This window comes from Protopterus annectens, chromosome 3.part0, assembly GCF_019279795.1.
Source record: "Protopterus annectens isolate FY-2018-M chromosome 3.part0, PAN1.0, whole genome shotgun sequence".
Lineage (NCBI taxonomy): Eukaryota > Metazoa > Chordata > Ceratodontiformes > Protopteridae > Protopterus > Protopterus annectens.
In genome coordinates, this window is record NC_056731.1 from 117,013,689 (window position 1) to 117,032,542 (window position 18,854).

General features: G+C 37.1%; 1 protein-coding gene across 2 annotated transcripts in view; it reads left to right on the forward strand.

Annotated features, from left to right (window-relative positions):
• MRC1 (mannose receptor C-type 1) overlaps positions 1-18,854 on the forward strand; it is a 1,874,292-nt gene that overhangs the window by 1,669,229 nt on the left and 186,209 nt on the right. For both annotated transcript variants that reach the window (XM_044064625.1, XM_044064626.1), the window contains one exon: positions 16,187-16,363. In XM_044064625.1, the coding sequence (XP_043920560.1) occupies positions 16,187-16,363 (177 nt within the window). The remainder of the gene's footprint in view (positions 1-16,186; positions 16,364-18,854) is intronic.

The window sequence follows — 18,854 nt, forward strand, 5'->3', positions numbered from 1 at the left end:
TCCTTGTTTAATTTCCTAGTGATGACCAGGAAACCATAATTCATTATCATCTTGCCAATGTCACTATGGCAGTACTTCAGCTTTACAGGAAACCAAAAGATTTGATAAAGATATATTTGATTGCAGATTGTTCATATACCTTATATTGACATAAACAGGTTTAAACTGCACTCTCTGACTTCACAAAATATTTTTTGTTTTAAGCAAAGCCCCTTATGTCTCCATGCAGTACAGTATGTCACATGCATTGCCCAAACTAATGCAACCAATTTTGGGGAGACCGTACCTTAAATTAGATGTAAAGTGATACTTGCAGTCAGCTTTCACACACGCACACACACACACACACACACACACACACACACACACACACACACACACACACACACACACACACACACACACACACACACACACACACACACACAGACACACACACACACACATACACACACACACACACACACACACACACACACACACACACACACACACACACACACACACACACACACACACACACACACACACACACACACACACAAACATATAAATACACAAAAGTTTGCTTGTTTTTTTTCCTTGTTTGCTCATCCTCATACTCCAAGCTTTTATAGGTTCATAGGTTCATAGGTTTATACTAGGCTATCTGCCCTAAGGCATTTATAAGCCTAGCCCAAATTTTTGTGGCTTACACCACCCCTTATATGAAAAAATACTGTGCCCATTAGTTTGTTGTGCCTCTGTCCAGCAGTGACACAGAGATGATTCCCGGGATAAACCTACGAGCTCCCATCCACAGGTCAAGATTTCTCTTGAACAGATCCAGCGAGGTACTCTGCCTCACATGGACCGGGATTTTATTCCACAGCATAGGGAGTCTCTGAGTGATAAATCTATCCCTCCAGCACGTCCTATTCATATCCGTACTAAGGTTTAAGTCGCTTGCTCTAGTGGTTTTGGTGGATTTGGATTTTTTGAGGTGGAGCATGTCCATTAATTCCGGGTTGGACATGGCCTTGTATGTCAGGCACATGTCACCTCTGAGCAGACGGTATGCAACTGAATAGAGCTGGAGTTTCTTCAATCTGGCAGCATATGACAGATTTTGGAGTCCCTTTATCCTTTTGGTGAGGAACTTTTGGGGTCTCTCCAATTGCTGCAGATGTCGGGTGAGATACATCCCGAATGGGGCATTGTACTCGATCATTGGTCTGATAAGTGAAGAGTACAGGGGAACAATGACCTCACTAGATCTGGATGTGAATCCCTTCATGATCAGGTGGGCAATGTAGAAGGTCTTTCTAACCACTTTAGCAACGTGAGTGTCAAAAGAAAGGCCTCTGTCAACCTGGGTCCCCAGGTCCCTGATAACCTCTTCTGTGCTTAGTGGATTGCCACCTATATGGTAGCTTGGGGTTGCCTTGTTTTTCCCGAAGGGTATGACTATACATTTTTTGGTATTTAACTTCAGGCCATGGCTCTGGCACCAGCTATCTGTTTCCGTGAGTCCCTTCTGAAGGATATCCGTGTCCGATGCACTTTCCAGTATGGCACCCAGTTTGCAGTCGTCTGCAAACTTTGTCAGCCAAAGTCCTCCCATGTTGGCCTGTACTTCTGAGAAGTAGATGCCGAACAATAGGGGGCCAAGGACCAAGCCCTGTGGGACACCACTTGTGACCGGCTTGGAGTCTGACATAGCGCCAGCAACTCTAACCCTGTAGGTTCTGTCCTTAAGCCAGTTTGCAACCCATCTTGTGACATATGGGTTTACATTTAAGCTGGTAAGTTTTTCTACAATACCCGAGTGGGGTATTGTGTCAAAGGCCTTTGCAAGGTCAAGGTAGGCTGTATGGACTGTCTTTCCCTCATCAATGGCCTTGGTGAATGTTTCGAAGAAGTCGACCAAGTTCAAAAGGCATGATCTGTCCTTGACGAAGCCAAACTGGGTCGGGTCCAATGTCTATATCTTTGTTTATGAGCTCCATTATGATTCTCTCCATAGCTTTGCAGACTAGACTTGTTAAGCTTATGGGGCGGTAATTACCAGGGTCCGTAGAGGCACCGCCTTTGTGGAGTGGGACCACAGTTGCCGTACGCCACTCCTTGGGCACGTAAACAGCTGCCTTATGTGCGGGTTTAATTCCTCATTTAGCTCGTGTAGCACACAGCCAGGGACACCATCCGTTCCCATTGATGCTGTATTTTTAGCTTTAGAGAGAGCAGCTTTCACCTGCGCATTTGAGATGTCTGGGAGGCTACACTCTGCTGGGATAGTTATCTCTCCTTTAGGGGGTGAGAGGGGGGTGAAGTTTGCACTGAACCTGTCTGCCAGTATGTTGGCAATGTCTGTGGGTTCAGTGATTTTTGTATCATTTTGGACTAATTCTGAGCATATCTGGGAGTTTCCACCCAGGTTCCTAACATAGCTGAAAAAGGCCTTATGATTGTCCTTTGAATCCATGGCAATTTTTCTCTCAAAATTGGCCTTAGTTGATTTTATGAGTGCTCGTATTTTTTTACTAATAATGATCAGGGGTGACTTCCCTTTTATGGATTTTGTTCTATCATGTAATAGCTTTCTCCTCTTATTGTAAAGTTTGTTAATGGCTGGGGTCCACCAGACTGGACGTTTGCCCTTTGTGGAAAGAGTCTTGGTTTTATTTGGGATTGCCTGATCCATGCAGTCCTGGAGGTGTTCATAGAAGGCATTTGTAAGGGCTTCCGCAGCTTGGGTTGTGGTTTCCACTGGCACAGGGGCCTTGAAGGATACCACCCCAGTCTTGAGTAGTGTGAAGTTTGCTTTAGAGAAGTTCTTCACTGTGGTCTTTTTTGTTTGGGGTGGGGGCGGGATGTGGATTTCCAGTGAGATTAGTTTATGATCAGATCTCACCAATGAGGGATATACTTCCGGTGTGGAGCATTTTGTCCCCATGTTTGTGATAATGAGATCTAGTATATTTTCTCCTCTCATGGGAACAGTGACTAGCTGTTCCATGGCATTTGAATTTATGAACGCCAGGAACCGTTGGGCTAGAAAGTTAGGGCTTGAGTAATGTTCTCAGTCTATATTCGGGTAGTTGAAGTCACCCAATATGATGGTGTTTGGAGATACATTTATACCCTCCAGTGTCTTCAGGAAGGCTGTGTGGGGTTCCTGAGTTTGAGAGGGTGGCCTGTAGCATGCTACAATTTGTAGAGCAGTTTTGCCTATGGTTAGTTGCACCTGGATGGTTTCCGAAGCTTCGTGCGTTGCCACCAACCTGGAGGTGTGGGTATCCTTTTTGAATATGGATACACCCCCTCCTTTTGTGGTGTGGTCCGGGTTTTGGGGCCGGAACGCATGATATGAGGTAAAACCTAATAGTGCCGGGGTGCTCTCAGGAGCCTTGAACCAGGTTTCAGTTACAGCACAGACATCGATGTTCTCAATACTGAGAAGGGCCTCGAGTGCGTGCATTTTGAGATTTAGACTTCTGGCATTGAGCAGCATTACCCTCAGTTTCTTCCCATTTTTGTTTTCTAGGGTGGTAGGTTTAGAATTTGAGCCTTGCCTAAAAAGGCACTATGGGGTGGCAAGAGCCTTAGCCAATATCCGGAATCCCAGGGTGACAGGTGCAAGCCGTCCCTTGCGAAGCAGCGTGGCTTGTCAAGCATGTCATCCCAGGCAGACAGACACTGGATCCCCTTTGAATGACACCAGACATTAAGCCAATTGTTAAAGCTGATCATCTTGTCTCTATATTGTGGCATCATTCTTGGTGAAGGAAGGATACTGCTCAGGGTCAGGGTCATACCTGCCTGGGCTACATAATCAGAGAGCTCCTCTATGTCTCTTTTCATGCAGTCCAGGGAGGTACGTCTCAGGTCGTTCACACCAGCATGGACAATGACTGTGTCATATTTGTACTTGCCGTGGAGTGACCAGAGTGCTTGTGTTATGTGGCGGATTCTAGCACCCGATAGGCAGCTTACTGTGACCCTCTCTTTGTTCAGCCTGGTGAGTGGGATGTCAGTGTGTCTGACTATGGAGTCACCTATGACAAGTATGTTTGGTGTTGTATTTGGCCTTAAGGGCTGTGACTGCTTTGCACACTGCTTTTGTGGTTTATGTGTTGCTTGTGGGGTGTCTTGAGGTAGCAGTTGTTTGTGTGTCTGCTTTGGAGGCCTCTGCTGTTTAGGTAAATTTTTACTCAGAGCCTCCGAGTATGTCTTTGTGTGTTTTGCCAGTCCTGAGTTGAGAGAGCTCAGCCTCCAGTTTGGCTAAATAGCTGCATCTCTCGCAAGTATTTGTGTTATGTGGGAGGAGGAGAGGGTTGTCTGTGTACATGAGGCAGTTATAAGATTGCCTCAAGATTCCCAGATTCACCAGCTGGACTAGAGAGGAGATTGACAACTGACCTTTGGACATGCTAGAATAATATTGGGAATTCCTTAATAATTGAAAACAAGGGCCAATGGGGAGTGAGGGTGTAGTGCTTTTAATTTTTAGTGCTGACTTATATAATTGCTTTAGTGAGCAAGTGCCAGGTAACTTGAGTGCAATGTGTTACAAGTAACTAAATGCAAAAACGACAAACAGTAACTTTCTTTCAAGTGAAACAAGGAACTAGTACAGTAAGCAATGCAGATATCACTAGTGATCCACAGAAGCTGAGAAGCGCGTATTAGGTGGAATTAGCTTCCAGGAAATAACAAGCAAACAAACAACAAGCATATAAACAAAGCTAGATTCAGCAAGCCTGGATCTAGTCTATGCTAGAGCAAACAAGGTGTACCAATTTCAATAAGATACAGTTCAAATATTCAGGCACTATAAACCCTCAACCAGAAATTCCCAGCTCAGAAGGGCAGAGTCCAGCCTCTTCTCCCACAAGAGTGCAGACCACGAACCTTCTTAATGTAAAATAACTGGCCTGAAGCCCAAGTGCCTAAACCAGAACTAATACCCTTGGACACTGGGCTCTCAATCAGCAGTTCCCAACTTAGAAGGATGAAAGCTACCTGTCCTGCCACCACAATGCTTGCCACAAACCTTCCTAATGTAAAACAACTGGTCCAAAGCCCAAGTGCTTAATCCAAAAGACTTAGAATGATAGCTACACTTTAATCAAGTTACAACCAAGCAGTAATAAATACAATTGAATACTTTAGAGAATGTCTGGATTAGTGCTCAAGTTACACAAACCAGCAGGCCTGAATCCAGTCTATGCCACAGCAAACAAGGCGCACCAACTTCGGTAAGAAGCAGTTCAGATATGCATGCACTATAAGCCTTTAACCAGAAATTCCCAGCTCAGAAGGGCAGAGTCCAGCCTCTCCTCCCACAAGAGTGCAGACCACGAACCCTCTTAATGTAAAATAACTGGCCTGAAAGCCCAAGTGCTTAAACCAGAATTAATACACTTTTAGAATAACAGACACTGAGCCCTCAATCAGCAGTTCCCAACCTAGAAGGATGTAAGCTACCTGTTCTGCCACAACAGTGCAGACCACAAACCCTCTCAGTGCAAAACAACTGGTCCGAAGCCCAAGTGTTTAAACCAAAAGGCTTAGAATGAGTTACACCAAGCAGTAATAAATACAATTGAGTATTTTTAAGATGATGCAAAAGTAAAATGAAGTAGGTAGAAACACAAGTACAGTAAAAGCAGATAAAATGTATTTTTTTTTTTTATCTGAACAAGTGCTGAGATCAAAGAAACAGATTTGAGTGCTGAAACTAGAAAACTGGCTAGTTATAAGAAAAAAAAAAACAAGCTAGAAGGCTTCCCTCAAACACAGAAGGGCCTGGGGGCTCAGAAGCCTACAAATAGTCTATACCACTTAACAATATAGGCAGGAAATAAGCTTAATTTTTTTTGTCTGTTTCCCAGATGCTCTCTTTGTACACAGTAGGAGTGCCTGAAATCAGAATATGATCTCACTGCACTCAGTTGAGTGAGCAAATGAGATGGGCCCAGAAGCAGGCTGAGGGGCGGGCAGTTTCAAGGCCACCAAGATTAACACCAAAACAAAAACAGGGAGGGTGGGTGGGAATAACTGAAGAGCAGAATAACTGCCACTTGAGTTAAGTATTCCTTCAACACAGTTTAATTCAAATTAAATACTGTATTTTTTTTTAAAAAAGTGCAGATAAAGGGACTTAAATTCTCTTATACGTCCAGTTGAATATAACCAAGTTCTAAGCTGGCCAAAGCTGAGGTTTTTAAGCAATAAAAATTTCACAATGCACCACTTAAAAAGGCAAGGACAGGAAATCAAAGAATGTGGCTACCCCCACACCTGTAATTACTAGCAAATAACACACTAGCTTCAGTTCAAGTTACTAAAGAGCAGAATAACTGCCACTTGAGTTAAATATTCCTTCAACACAGTTTAAATCAAATTAAATACTGTATTTTTTTTAAAAAAAGTGCAGATAAAGGTACTTAAATTCTCTTATACGTCCAGTTGAATATAACCAAGTTCTTAGCTGGCCAAAGCTGAGGTTTTTAAGCAATAAAAAAATGCACCACTTAAAAAGGCAAGGACAGGAAATCAAAGAATGTGGCTACCCCCACACCTGTAATTACTAGCAAATAACACACTAGCTTCAGTTCAAGTTACTAAAGAGCAGAATAACTGCCACTTGAGTTAAATATTCCTTCAACACAGTTTAAATCAAATTAAATACTGTATTTTTTTAAAAATAAAAGTGCAGATAAAGGTAATTAAATTCTCTTATACATGCAGTTGAATATAACCAAGTTCTTAGCTGGCCAAAGCTGAGGTTTTTAAGCAATAAAAATTTCACAATGCACCACTTAAAAAGGCAAGGACAGAAAAACAAAGAATGTGGCTACCCCCACAACTGTAATTACTAGCAAATAACACACTAGCTTCAGTTCAAGTTACTAAAGAGCAGAATAACTGCCACTTGAGTTAAATATTCCTTCAACACAGTTTAAATCAAATTAAATACTGTATTTTTTTTAAAAAAGTGCAGATAAAGGTACTTAATTTCTCTTATACGTCCAGTTGAATATAACCAAGTTCTTACCTGGCCAAAGCTGAGGTTTTTAAGCAATAAAAATTTCACAATGCACCACTTAAAAAGGCAAGGACAGGAAGTCAAAGAATGTGGCTACCCCCACACCTGTAATTACTAGCAAATAACACACTAGCTTCAGTTGAAGTTACTAAAGAGCAGAATAACTGCCACTTGAGTTAAATATTCCTTCAACACAGTTTAAATCAAATTAAATACTGTATTTTTTTAAAAAAAGTGCAGATAAAGGTACTTAAATTCTCTTATACGTCCAGTTGAATATAACCAAGTTCTTAGCTGGCCAAAGCTGAGGTTTTTAAATAATAAAAATTTCACAATGCACCTCTTAAAAAGGCAAGGACAGGAAACCAAAGACTGTGGCTACCCCCACACCTGTAATTACTAGCAAATAACACCCTAGCTTCAGTTCAAGTTACTAAAGAGCAGAATAACTGCCACTTGAGTTAAATATTCCTTCAACACAGTTTAAATCAAATTAAATACTGTATTTTTTTTAAAAAAGTGCAGATAAAGGTACTTAAATTCTCTTATACGTCCAGTTGAATAAAACCAAGTTCTTAGCTGGCCAAAGCTGAGGTTTTTAAGCAATAAAAATTTCACAATGCACCATTTAAAAAGGCAAGGACAGGAAATCAAAGAATGTGGCTACCCCCACACCTGTAATTACTAGCAAATAACCCACTAGCTTCAGTTCAAGTTACTAAAGAACAGAATAACTGCCACTTAAGTTAAATATTCCTTCAACACAGTTTAAATCAAATTAAATATTGTATTTTTTTAAAAAAAGTGCAGATAAAGGTTCTTAAATTCTCTTATACATCCAGTTGAATATAACCAAGTTATTAGCTGGCCAAAGCTGAGGGTTTTAAGCAATAAAAATTTCACAATGCACCACTTAAAAAGGCAAGGACAGGAAATCAAAGAATGTGGCTACCCCCACACTTGTAATTACTAGCAAATAACACACTAGCTTCAGTTCAAGTTACTAAAGATCAGAATAACTGCCACTTGAGTTAAATATTCCTTCAACACAGTTTAAATCAAATTAAATACTGTATTTTTTTAAAAAAAAGTGCAGATAAAGGTACTTAAATTCTCTTATATGTCCAGTTGAATATAACCAAGTTCTTAGCTGGCCAAAGCTGAGGTTTTTAAGCAATAAAAATTTCACAATGCACCACTTAAAAAGGCAAGGACAGGAAATCAAAGAATGTGGCTACCCCACACCTGTAATTACTAGCAAATAACACACTAGCTTCAGTTCAAGTTACTAAAGAGCAGAATAACTGCCACTTGAGTTAAATATTCCTTCAACACAGTTTAAATCAAATTAAATACTGTTTTTTTTTTTTAAAAAGTGCAGATAAAGGTACTTAAATTCTCTTATACATCCAGTTGAATATAACCAAGTTCTTAGCTGGCCAAAGCTGAGGTTTTTAAGCAATAAAAATTTCACAATGCACCACTTAAAAAGGCAAGGACAGGAAATCAAAGAATGTGGCTACCCCCACACCTGTAATTACTAGCAAATAACACACTAGCTTCAGTTCAAGTTACTAAAGAGCAGAATAACTGCCACTTGAGTTAAATATTCCTTCAACACAGTTTAAATCAAATTAAATACTGTATTTTTTTTAAAAAAGTGCAGATAAAGGTACTTAAATTCTCTTATACGTCCAGTTGAATATAACCAAGTTCTTAGCTGGCCAAAGCTGAGGTTTTTAAGCAATAAAAATTTCACAATGCACCACTTAAAAAGGCAAGGACAGGAAATCAAAGAATGTGGCTACCCCCACACCTGTAATTACTAGCAAATAACACACTAGCTTCAGTTCAAGTTACTAAAGAGCAGAATAACTGCCACTTGAGTTAAATATTCCTTCAACACAGTTTAAATCAAATTAAATACTGTATTTTTTTTAAAAAGTGCAGATAAAGGTACTTAAATTCTCTTATATGTCCAGTTGAATATAACCAAGTTCTTAGCTGGCCAAAGCTGAGGTTTTTAAGCAATAAAAATTTCACAATGCACCACTTAAAAAGGCAAGGACAGGAAATCAAAGAATGTGGCCACCCCACACCTGTAATTACTAGCAAATAACACACTAGCTTCATTTCAAGTTACTAAAGAGCAGAATAACTGCCACTTGAATTAAATATTCCTTCAACACAGTTTAAATCAAATTAAATACTGTATTTTTTTTTTAAAAAGTGCAGATAAAGGTACTTAAATTCTCTTATACGTCCAGTTGAATATAACCAAGTTCTTAGCTGGCCAAAGCTGAGGTTTTTAAGCAATAAAAATTTCACAATGCACCACTTAAGGCAAGGACAGGAAATCAAAGAATGTGGCTACCCCCACACCTGTAATTACTAGCAAATAACACACTAGCTTCAGTTCAAGTTACTAAAGAGCAGAATAACTGCCACTTGAGTTAAATATTCCTTCAACACAGTTTAAATCAAATTAAATACTGTATTTTTTTTAAAAAGTGCAGATAAAGGTACTTAAATTCTCTTATACGTCCAGTTGAATATAACCAAGTTCTTAGCTGGCCAAAGCTGAGGTTTTTAAGCAATAAAAATTTCACAATGCACCACTTAAAAAGGCAAGGACAGGAAATCAAAGAATGTGGCTACCCCCACACCTGTAATTACTAGCAAATAACACACTAGCTTCAGTTCAAGTTACTAAAGAGCAGAATAACTGCCACTTGAGTTAAATATTCCTTCAACACAGTTTAAATCAAATTAAATACTGTATTTTTTTTAAAAAAAGTGCAGATAAAGGTACTTAAATTCTCTTATACGTCCAGTTGAATATAACCAAGTTCTTAGCTGGCCAAAGCTGAGGGTTTTAAGCAATAAAAATTTCACAATGCACCACTTAAAAGGCAAGGACAGGAAATCAAAGAATGTGGCTACCCCCACACCTGTAATTACTAGCAAATAACACACTAGCTTCAGTTCAAGTTACTAAAGAGCAGAATAACTGCCACTTGAGTTAAATATTCCTTCAACACAGTTTAAATCAAATTAAATACTGTATTTTTTAAAAAAGTGCAGATAAAGGTACTTAAATTCTCTTATACGTCCAGTTGAATATAACCAAGTTCTTAGCTGGCCAAAGCTGAGGTTTTTAAGCAATAAAAATTTCACAATGCACCACTTAAAAAGGCAAGGACAGGAAATCAAAGAATGTGGCTACCCCCACACCTGTAATTACTAGCAAATAACACACTAGCTTCAGTTCAAGTTACTAAAGAGCAGAATAACTGCCACTTGAGTTAAATATTCCTTCAACACAGTTTAAATCAAATTAAATACTGTATTTTTTTTAAAAAAAGTGCAGATAAAGGTACTTAAATTCTCTTATACGTCCAGTTGAATATAACCAAGTTCTTAGCTGGCCAAAGCTGAGGTTTTTAAGCAATAAAAATTTCACAATGCACCACTTAAAAAGGCAAGGACAGGAAATCAAAGAATGTGGCTACCCCCACACCTGTAATTACTAGCAAATAACACACTAGCTTCAGTTCAAGTTACTAAAGAGCAGAATAACTGCCACTTGAGTTAAATATTCCTTCAACACAGTTTAAATCAAATTAAATACTGTATTTTTTAAAAAAAAGTGCAGATAAAGGTACTTAAATTCTCTTATATGTCCAGTTGAATATAACCAAGTTCTTAGCTGGCCAAAGCTGAGGTTTTAAGCAATAAAAATTTCACAATGCACCACTTAAAAAGGCAAGGACAGGAAATCAAAGAATGTGGCTACCCCCACACCTGTAATTACTAGCAAATAACACACTAGCTTCAGTTCAAGTTACTAAAGAGCAGAATAACTGCCACTTGAGTTAAATATTCCTTCAACACAGTTTAAATCAAATTAAATACTGTATTTTTTTAAAAAAGTGCAGATAAAGGTACTTAAATTCTCTTATATGTCCAGTTGAATATAACCAAGTTCTTAGCTGGCCAAAGCTGAGGTTTTTAAGCAATAAAAATTTCACAATGCACCACTTAAAAAGGCAAGGACAGGAAATCAAAGAATGTGGCTACCCCCACACCTGTAATTACTAGCAAATAACACACTAGCTTCAGTTCAAGTTACTAAAGAGCAGAATAACTGCCACTTGAGTTAAATATTCCTTCAACACAGTTTAAATCAAATTAAATACTGTATTTTTTTTAAAAAAGTGCAGATAAAGGTACTTAAATTCTCTTATATGTCCAGTTGAATATAACCAAGTTCTTAGCTGGCCAAAGCTGAGGTTTTTAAGCAATAAAAATTTCACAATGCACCACTTAAAAAGGCAAGGACAGGAAATCAAAGAATGTGGCTACCCCCACACCTGTAATTACTAGCAAATAACACACTAGCTTCAGTTCAAGTTACTAAAGAGCAGAATAACTGCCACTTGAGTTAAATATTCCTTCAACACAGTTTAAATCAAATTAAATACTGTATTTTTTTTAAAAAAGTGCAGATAAAGGTACTTAAATTCTCTTATACGTCCAGTTGAATATAACCAAGTTCTTAGCTGGCCAAAGCTGAGGTTTTTAAGCAATAAAAATTTCACAATGCACCACTTAAAAAGGCAAGGACAGGAAATCAAAGAATGTGGCTACCCCCACACCTGTAATTACTAGCAAATAACACACTAGCTTCAGTTCAAGTTACTAAAGAGCAGAATAACTGCCACTTGAGTTAAATATTCCTTCAACACAGTTTAAATCAAATTAAATACTGTATTTTTTTTAAAAAGTGCAGATAAAGGTACTTAAATTCTCTTATACGTCCAGTTGAATATAACCAAGTTCTTAGCTGGCCAAAGCTGAGGTTTTTAAGCAATAAAAATTTCACAATGCACCACTTAAAAAGGCAAGGACAGGAAATCAAAGAATGTGGCTACCCCACACCTGTAATTACTAGCAAATAACACACTAGCTTCAGTTCAAGTTACTAAAGAGCAGAATAACTGCCACTTGAGTTAAATATTCCTTCAACACAGTTTAAATCAAATTAAATACTGTATTTTTTTAAAAAAGTGCAGATAAAGGTACTTAAATTCTCTTATACGTCCAGTTGAATATAACCAAGTTCTTAGCTGGCCAAAGCTGAGGTTTTTAAGCAATAAAAATTTCACAATGCACCACTTAAAAAGGCAAGGACAGGAAATCAAAGAATGTGGCTACCCCACACCTGTAATTACTAGCAAATAACACACTAGCTTCAGTTCAAGTTACTAAAGAGCAGAATAACTGCCACTTGAGTTAAATATTCCTTCAACACAGTTTAAATCAAATTAAATACTGTATTTTTTTTAAAAAAGTGCAGATAAAGGTACTTAAATTCTCTTATACGTCCAGTTGAATATAACCAAGTTCTTAGCTGGCCAAAGCTGAGGTTTTTAAGCAATAAAAATTTCACAATGCACCACTTAAAAAGGCAAGGACAGGAAATCAAAGAATGTGGCTACCCTCACACCTGTAATTACTAGCAAATAACACACTAGCTTCAGTTCAAGTTACTAAAGAGCAGAATAACTGCCACTTGAGTTAAATATTCCTTCAACACAGTTTAAATCAAATTAAATATTATATTTCTTTTTAAAAAAGTGCAGATAAAGCTACTTAAATTCTCTTATACGTCCAGTTGAATATAACCAAGTTCTTAGCTGGCCAAAGCTGAGGTTTTTAAGCAATAAAAATTTCACAATGCACCACTTAAAAGGCAAGGACAGGACAGGAAATCAAAGAATGTGGCTACCCCCACACCTGTAATTACTAGCAAATAACACACTAGCTTCAGTTCAAGTTACTAAAGAGCAGAATAACTGCCACTTGAGTTAAATATTCCTTCAACACAGTTTAAATCAAATTAAATACTGTATTTTTTTTAAAAAAAGTGCAGATAAAGGTACTTAAATTCTCTTATACGTCCAGTTGAATATAACCAAGTTCTTAGCTGGCCAAAGCTGAGGTTTTTAAGCAATAAAAATTTCACAATGCACCACTTAAAAGGCAAGGACAGGAAATCAAAGAATGTGGCTACCCCCACACCTGTAATTACTAGCAAATAACACACTAGCTTCAGTTCAAGTTACTAAAGAGCAGAATAACTGCCACTTGAGTTAAATATTCCTTCAACACAGTTTAAAACAAAAAAAAAAAAATTTTTTTTTTAAAAAAGTGCAGATAAAGGTACTTAAATTCTCTTATACGTCCATTTGAATATAACCAAGTTCTTAGCTGGCCAAAGCTGAGGTTTTTAAGCAATAAAAATTTCACAATGCACCACTTAAAAAGGCAAGGACAGGAAATCAAAGAATGTGGCTACCCCCACACCTGTAATTACTAGCAAATAACACACTAGCTTCAGTTCAAGTTATTAAAGAGCAGAATAACTGCCACTTGAGTTAAATATTCTTTCAACACAGTTTAAATTAAATTAGATACTGTATCATTTTTTTTAAAAAGTGCAGATAAAGGTACTTAAATTCCCTTATACATCCAGTTGAATATAACCAAGTTCTTAGCTGGCCAAAGCTGAGGTTTTTAAGCAATAAAAATTTCACAATGCACCACTTAAAAAGGCAAGGACAGGAAATCAAAGAATGTGGCTACCCCCACACCTGTAATTACTAGCAAATAACACACTAGCTTCAGTTCAAGTTACTAAAGAGCAGAATAACTGCCACTTGAGTTAAATATTCCTTCAACACAGTTTAAATCAAATTAAATTCTGTATTTTTTTTTAAAAAAGTGCAGTTAAAGGTACTTAAATTCTCTTATACGTCCAGTTGAATATAACCAAGTTCTTAGCTGGCCAAAGCTGAGGTTTTTAAGCAATAAAAATTTCACAATGCACCACTTAAAAAGGCAAGGACAGGAAATTAAAGAATGTGGCTACCCCCACACCTGTAATTACTAGCAAATAACACACTAGCTTCAGTTCAATTTACTAAAGAGCAGAATAACTGCCACTTGAGTTAAATATTCCTTCAACACAGTTTAAATCAAATTAAATACTGTATTTTTTTAAAAAAAAAGTCTGGATAATGGTACTTAAATTCTCTTATACGTCCAGTTGAATATAACCAAGTTCTTAGCTGGCCAAAGCTGAGGTTTTTAAGCAATAAAAATTTCACAATGCACCACTTAAAAAGGCAAGGACAGGAAATCAAAGAATGTGGCTACCCCCACACCTGTAATTACTAGCAAATAACACACTAGCTTCAGTTCAAGTTACTAAAGAGCAGAATAACTGCCACTTGAGTTAAATATTCCTTCAACACAGTTTAAATCAAATTAAATACAGTATTTTTTTTTAAAAAGTGCAGATAAAGGTACTTAAATTCTCTTATACGTCCAGTTGAATATAACCAAGTTCTTAGCTGGCCAAAGCTGAGGTTTTTAAGCAATAAAAATTTCACAATGCACCACTTAAAAAGGCAAGGACAGGAAATCAAAGAATGTGGCTACCCCCACACCTGTAATTACTAGCAAATGACACACTAGCTTCAGTTCAAGTTACTAAAGAGCAGAATAACTGCCACTTGAGTTAAATATTCCTTCAACACAATTTAAATCAAATTAAATACTATATTTTTTATGCCCTTTCTGTCTACTACTTTATTGAATAACAGACATTTAATTTTTATTAAAAAATAAAACTCTTTCATTTTGGTTTCAGTACTAAACTGACTTTTTCAACAAAGCAAAAAGTGTTAAGTACACATGCTTGAAGTACATTTCAGTATTAATCCATTAGGCATCATTGTCTTTGCTGGTTATTGGAATATTCTGTGCTGAAAGACATTAACCCTGTAAAACAAAAAGAGAGGGAGCCGAAAAGATTTATAATGAAGAAAAAAAATGGTCACTACTTTTCTTTGTGATCGGAGTAGCAATTCTAAATTAAAACTATTTTTTTGCGTAGGTAACAGTTCATATTCTTTAAAATCCTGATAAATATATGTCAGTCTATGTCTATAACTATATTATAGTTCAGTATTGCTTCAGTTACAGATTACAAGATATGCAGCTCAGCAAGTGCCCCACATTTCTGTAGTGGGTGAAAAAACATTTAAATTATTTTTAGATGATGCCAGATTAGCAGTTGTGTAAGAAATTATGCTGCCTACACAATGCAAAAGAGTCTGTATATGCCTTATCTTTGTGAAAAGAAGGCAGCTGAATTTCAACAGTGAAAATGCAGTGCCATACATTTTGACCAAAACAACTGTAACTGTATATATTTAAGAAAGGAATACTATGGGCTACATGTGCTGTAAATGTAATGAGTGAGCTAATTGGTCATGCATGTGTTACTACATACTCAGGGGCTTCATCTGTATGCAGTCACTAGGAATTTTGAGACCTTAATTTCAAGAAAAGCTCTGATATGGATGCTCAGAATTCTTAAAGGAAGTCCATGGATGTTAATTTAGCATCAAAAGTTTCATTCCCCCATCCTGGTACTTTCATAACCTGAGATTCTAATCAGACTTAGGGGATGTGGGTTGTAGTCAGGGCTTAGTCCCACTGCACCACAGAGCTGGGTTATTAATGGCCCAAAGTTTATCAGGTTTGACCAGTCACTAGTGATAGGTGAAGAACAATATAGAAGTCCTTCAATAACAAGAAAAGGAAAGTTTTCTACCAACATCAGGAAGAATATTTTTAATGAGTGAGTGGCAGATGAATGAAATATATCTTTATGAGAAATAATGGGTTACACCACTTCCGAGTGTCTCAGGAGAACTTTTGAAATGACAAAAGGAGGTATAAACGCTTCAGGTGACAGGTTGTCAACAAAAGAGTACTGTCTGCATTGACGAGGAGAGACATATTGTTATCCTTCCACTGATATTTATATATATCCAGTATTATAACCAATCAACAGGCATGTTTTTAAGAGTAAATTAGATAAAATGAATGCAGACTGGAGGAATATACGCAGACTTCACACAGATAGTCACCAGAGATCTAGAGAGTAGATTTTCCCTATTTGCTGAAAATGTTTGAAATAATGCAATATGGAACGGTTGCAAGTTTTACTTAGATATATTTTAAATATAAAATAAAGTGACATAATTTTATCTTGTGTTTAATATTTCTTTTCCTAAGGTCAATGGCTGTGGATAGACAATTCAGCTGTGGAATTTGTTAACTGGGCCGATGGAAAGCCTTCTGGTGAAGATGATACCAGTCATGAAGACTGCGTGGAAATGTATTCAGCAAAGGGAACCTGGAATAATAATTACTGCCGTTCATACAGAGGATATATCTGCAAGACAGCTAAGAGTAAGTCATCCAGATAAAGACTGCAATAACCGAAAAAGAAATAGTGTATATTGTATATCAGCAAATATGAGGTTCCTTTACTCCCAGTTTTCCGTCTCACATAAGAATATGGACATATCATTTATACTCTTGGAAAAACCAAAGGTGCCACACAATTTTTATTTGATCTACAGGATAAACACACATCTTATTAATTTTACTACATGCTAAAGTACATATGTACAGATTCAGAATGCAGTATTTAGACATAACCTATATAGCTCATCCACTCAAAATCTAGAAAATTAGTTCTCCAAATATTTCACTACCACAGAACACATAAAGAGACATTCATATGCAGTCCATTGTCCTGACCAACTTTTGTCTACCTAGGCTAAATAAATATATGACCCTATAATTATAAAGATCCTGAATATCAATTCCCTATTTATTTCAAATGCATATATTTTTTTCTGGCAGTTTATTTATTTATTCCTTTCTTATATTATCCAGTCTCTGAACAATCCCCTAGACTGTGATGTGGTCTACAATTGTGAAAACACCAGGCCGTAACTAATTACTCCAAACACCTTATCATCACAAGACAAAGCCCTCCTTCTACATCCATCACATAAAAACAGTCTTTGAGTTAACATTGACACAAATCTTGCATAGCCTGACTCGGAGATCTTTCAACAAAAAAGCAGCAGTCTTTGAATACTGTCAACCCATGTTGCTTCTTATATATAGGTAAATGGACTGGTCAGGAAATCATAAATCAGACACTGTGTAATAACAGAAGTCAGCCTGCTTTAATTAATATTAGTCAGTTTCTGTTCTCAGGCATAAATAGTAATCTATCAGGATATTTTAAATATGCATTTTCTGGAGGTTTGGGGTCCTGACATAGCAGGTTGTGAATTAACTCTAACAAACACTGCTCAGACTGTACATAGACATTTTTGAAAGAGGGTACTATGCTTGGAATTGGAATAGCATGCCAGACCTTTATTATCTGGGATTATTTCCAATCTATGATACAGAGAAATGTGTAGCAAATTAACTGCTTTGCACATTACTCTGTCCAAGATGTATAACAGTTTGATTCCTGTCCAGTGGTAGCATTTAAGAATCATGGTACTGCTGTTGGAGTGTGCTAAAAGTCTGCATTCATACATTTATATTACCTTGTGGAATCCCTATCTGACACCAAGAATTTTTTGGAACACCTTAGCTTTGTTTTTCTGTTAGACACCTTACACAGTTGCATTAACAGCTGACTAGCAGTATGTGATAAAGATTTAAGATGCATACAGCAGTAAATCAAGAGATATTATTAACATTTTTTTAAATAAAATGTATTCACAAATATATAAATTGTAAATATATATTTATGTATATAAATGTTTAAACAAAAGTCATAAAATACCAGAATTTGCAGGCACAAACCAGGGCAATGTGGAAGAAGGATACCCAGACAGTTTTAATAATAGTGGGAGCAATGGGTCCCATAAAAAAGAACATATATAGACATGTTACCGATACACGTAATCCATATGAATTGTAGAAGGAGTCATTTCTGGGCATATTGTGAATGCTGCAAAGAGTAGTTTTGGCTAACATCAAAGACTGAAACAATACTAATTTCATGAACTTTAATCACAATTTGACTTAGGAATGGGTTCCATTCCCATTATGGTATTAGAAACCCAAAAGACTTAGAGAAAGACAGGGGTGCATTCAAAACAGGAATTAGAATTAGCCGTTCTTTAAAAGAAATTATTTCGATAACCCTATTTATACCATGACCCCCCCATTAATATTCCAAAATGTGCACGCTGATTGGCCAGCGTGCATGTTGTAAATTGACTTATACTAATGGAAAAAGGTCCGGTCACCCGGACTTTGTCCATTAGTATAAGTCTCTTTTAAAACACTGTCTCGCTATGTTAAAAGAGTTTAACATAGCGACACAGGTTTAAAAAAAGCAATGGAGATCTCCGTTGCTTATTTTAAAGCTGTCTCGCTATGTTAAACCCATTTAACATAGCGAGACAGGTTTAAAAAAAAAAAGCAACGGAGAAAGCAAGTTCTACGTTGCTTTTTACTGTTTCGCTATGTTAAATGGGTTTAACATAGCGAGACAGCTTTAAAATAAGCAACAGACATCTCCATTGATTATTTTAAAGCTGCCTCGCTATGTTAAACCCATTTAACATAGCAAGACAGGTTTAAAAAAAAAAAGCAACGGAGAAAGCAAGATCTCCGTTGCTTTTTACTGTTTTGCTATCTTAAATGGGTTTAACATAGAGAGACAGCTTTAAAATAAGCAACGGACATCTCCGTTGCTTATTTTAAAGCTGTCTCGCTATGTTAAACCCATTTAACATAGCGAAACAGTAAAAAGCAACGGAGATCTTGCTTTCTCCATTGCTTTTGGCCACAGCTCTGATGTACTGTGTAGGCATGCGCAGTACATCAGAACTTCCGCAGATACCAGCCAGCTGCGGAA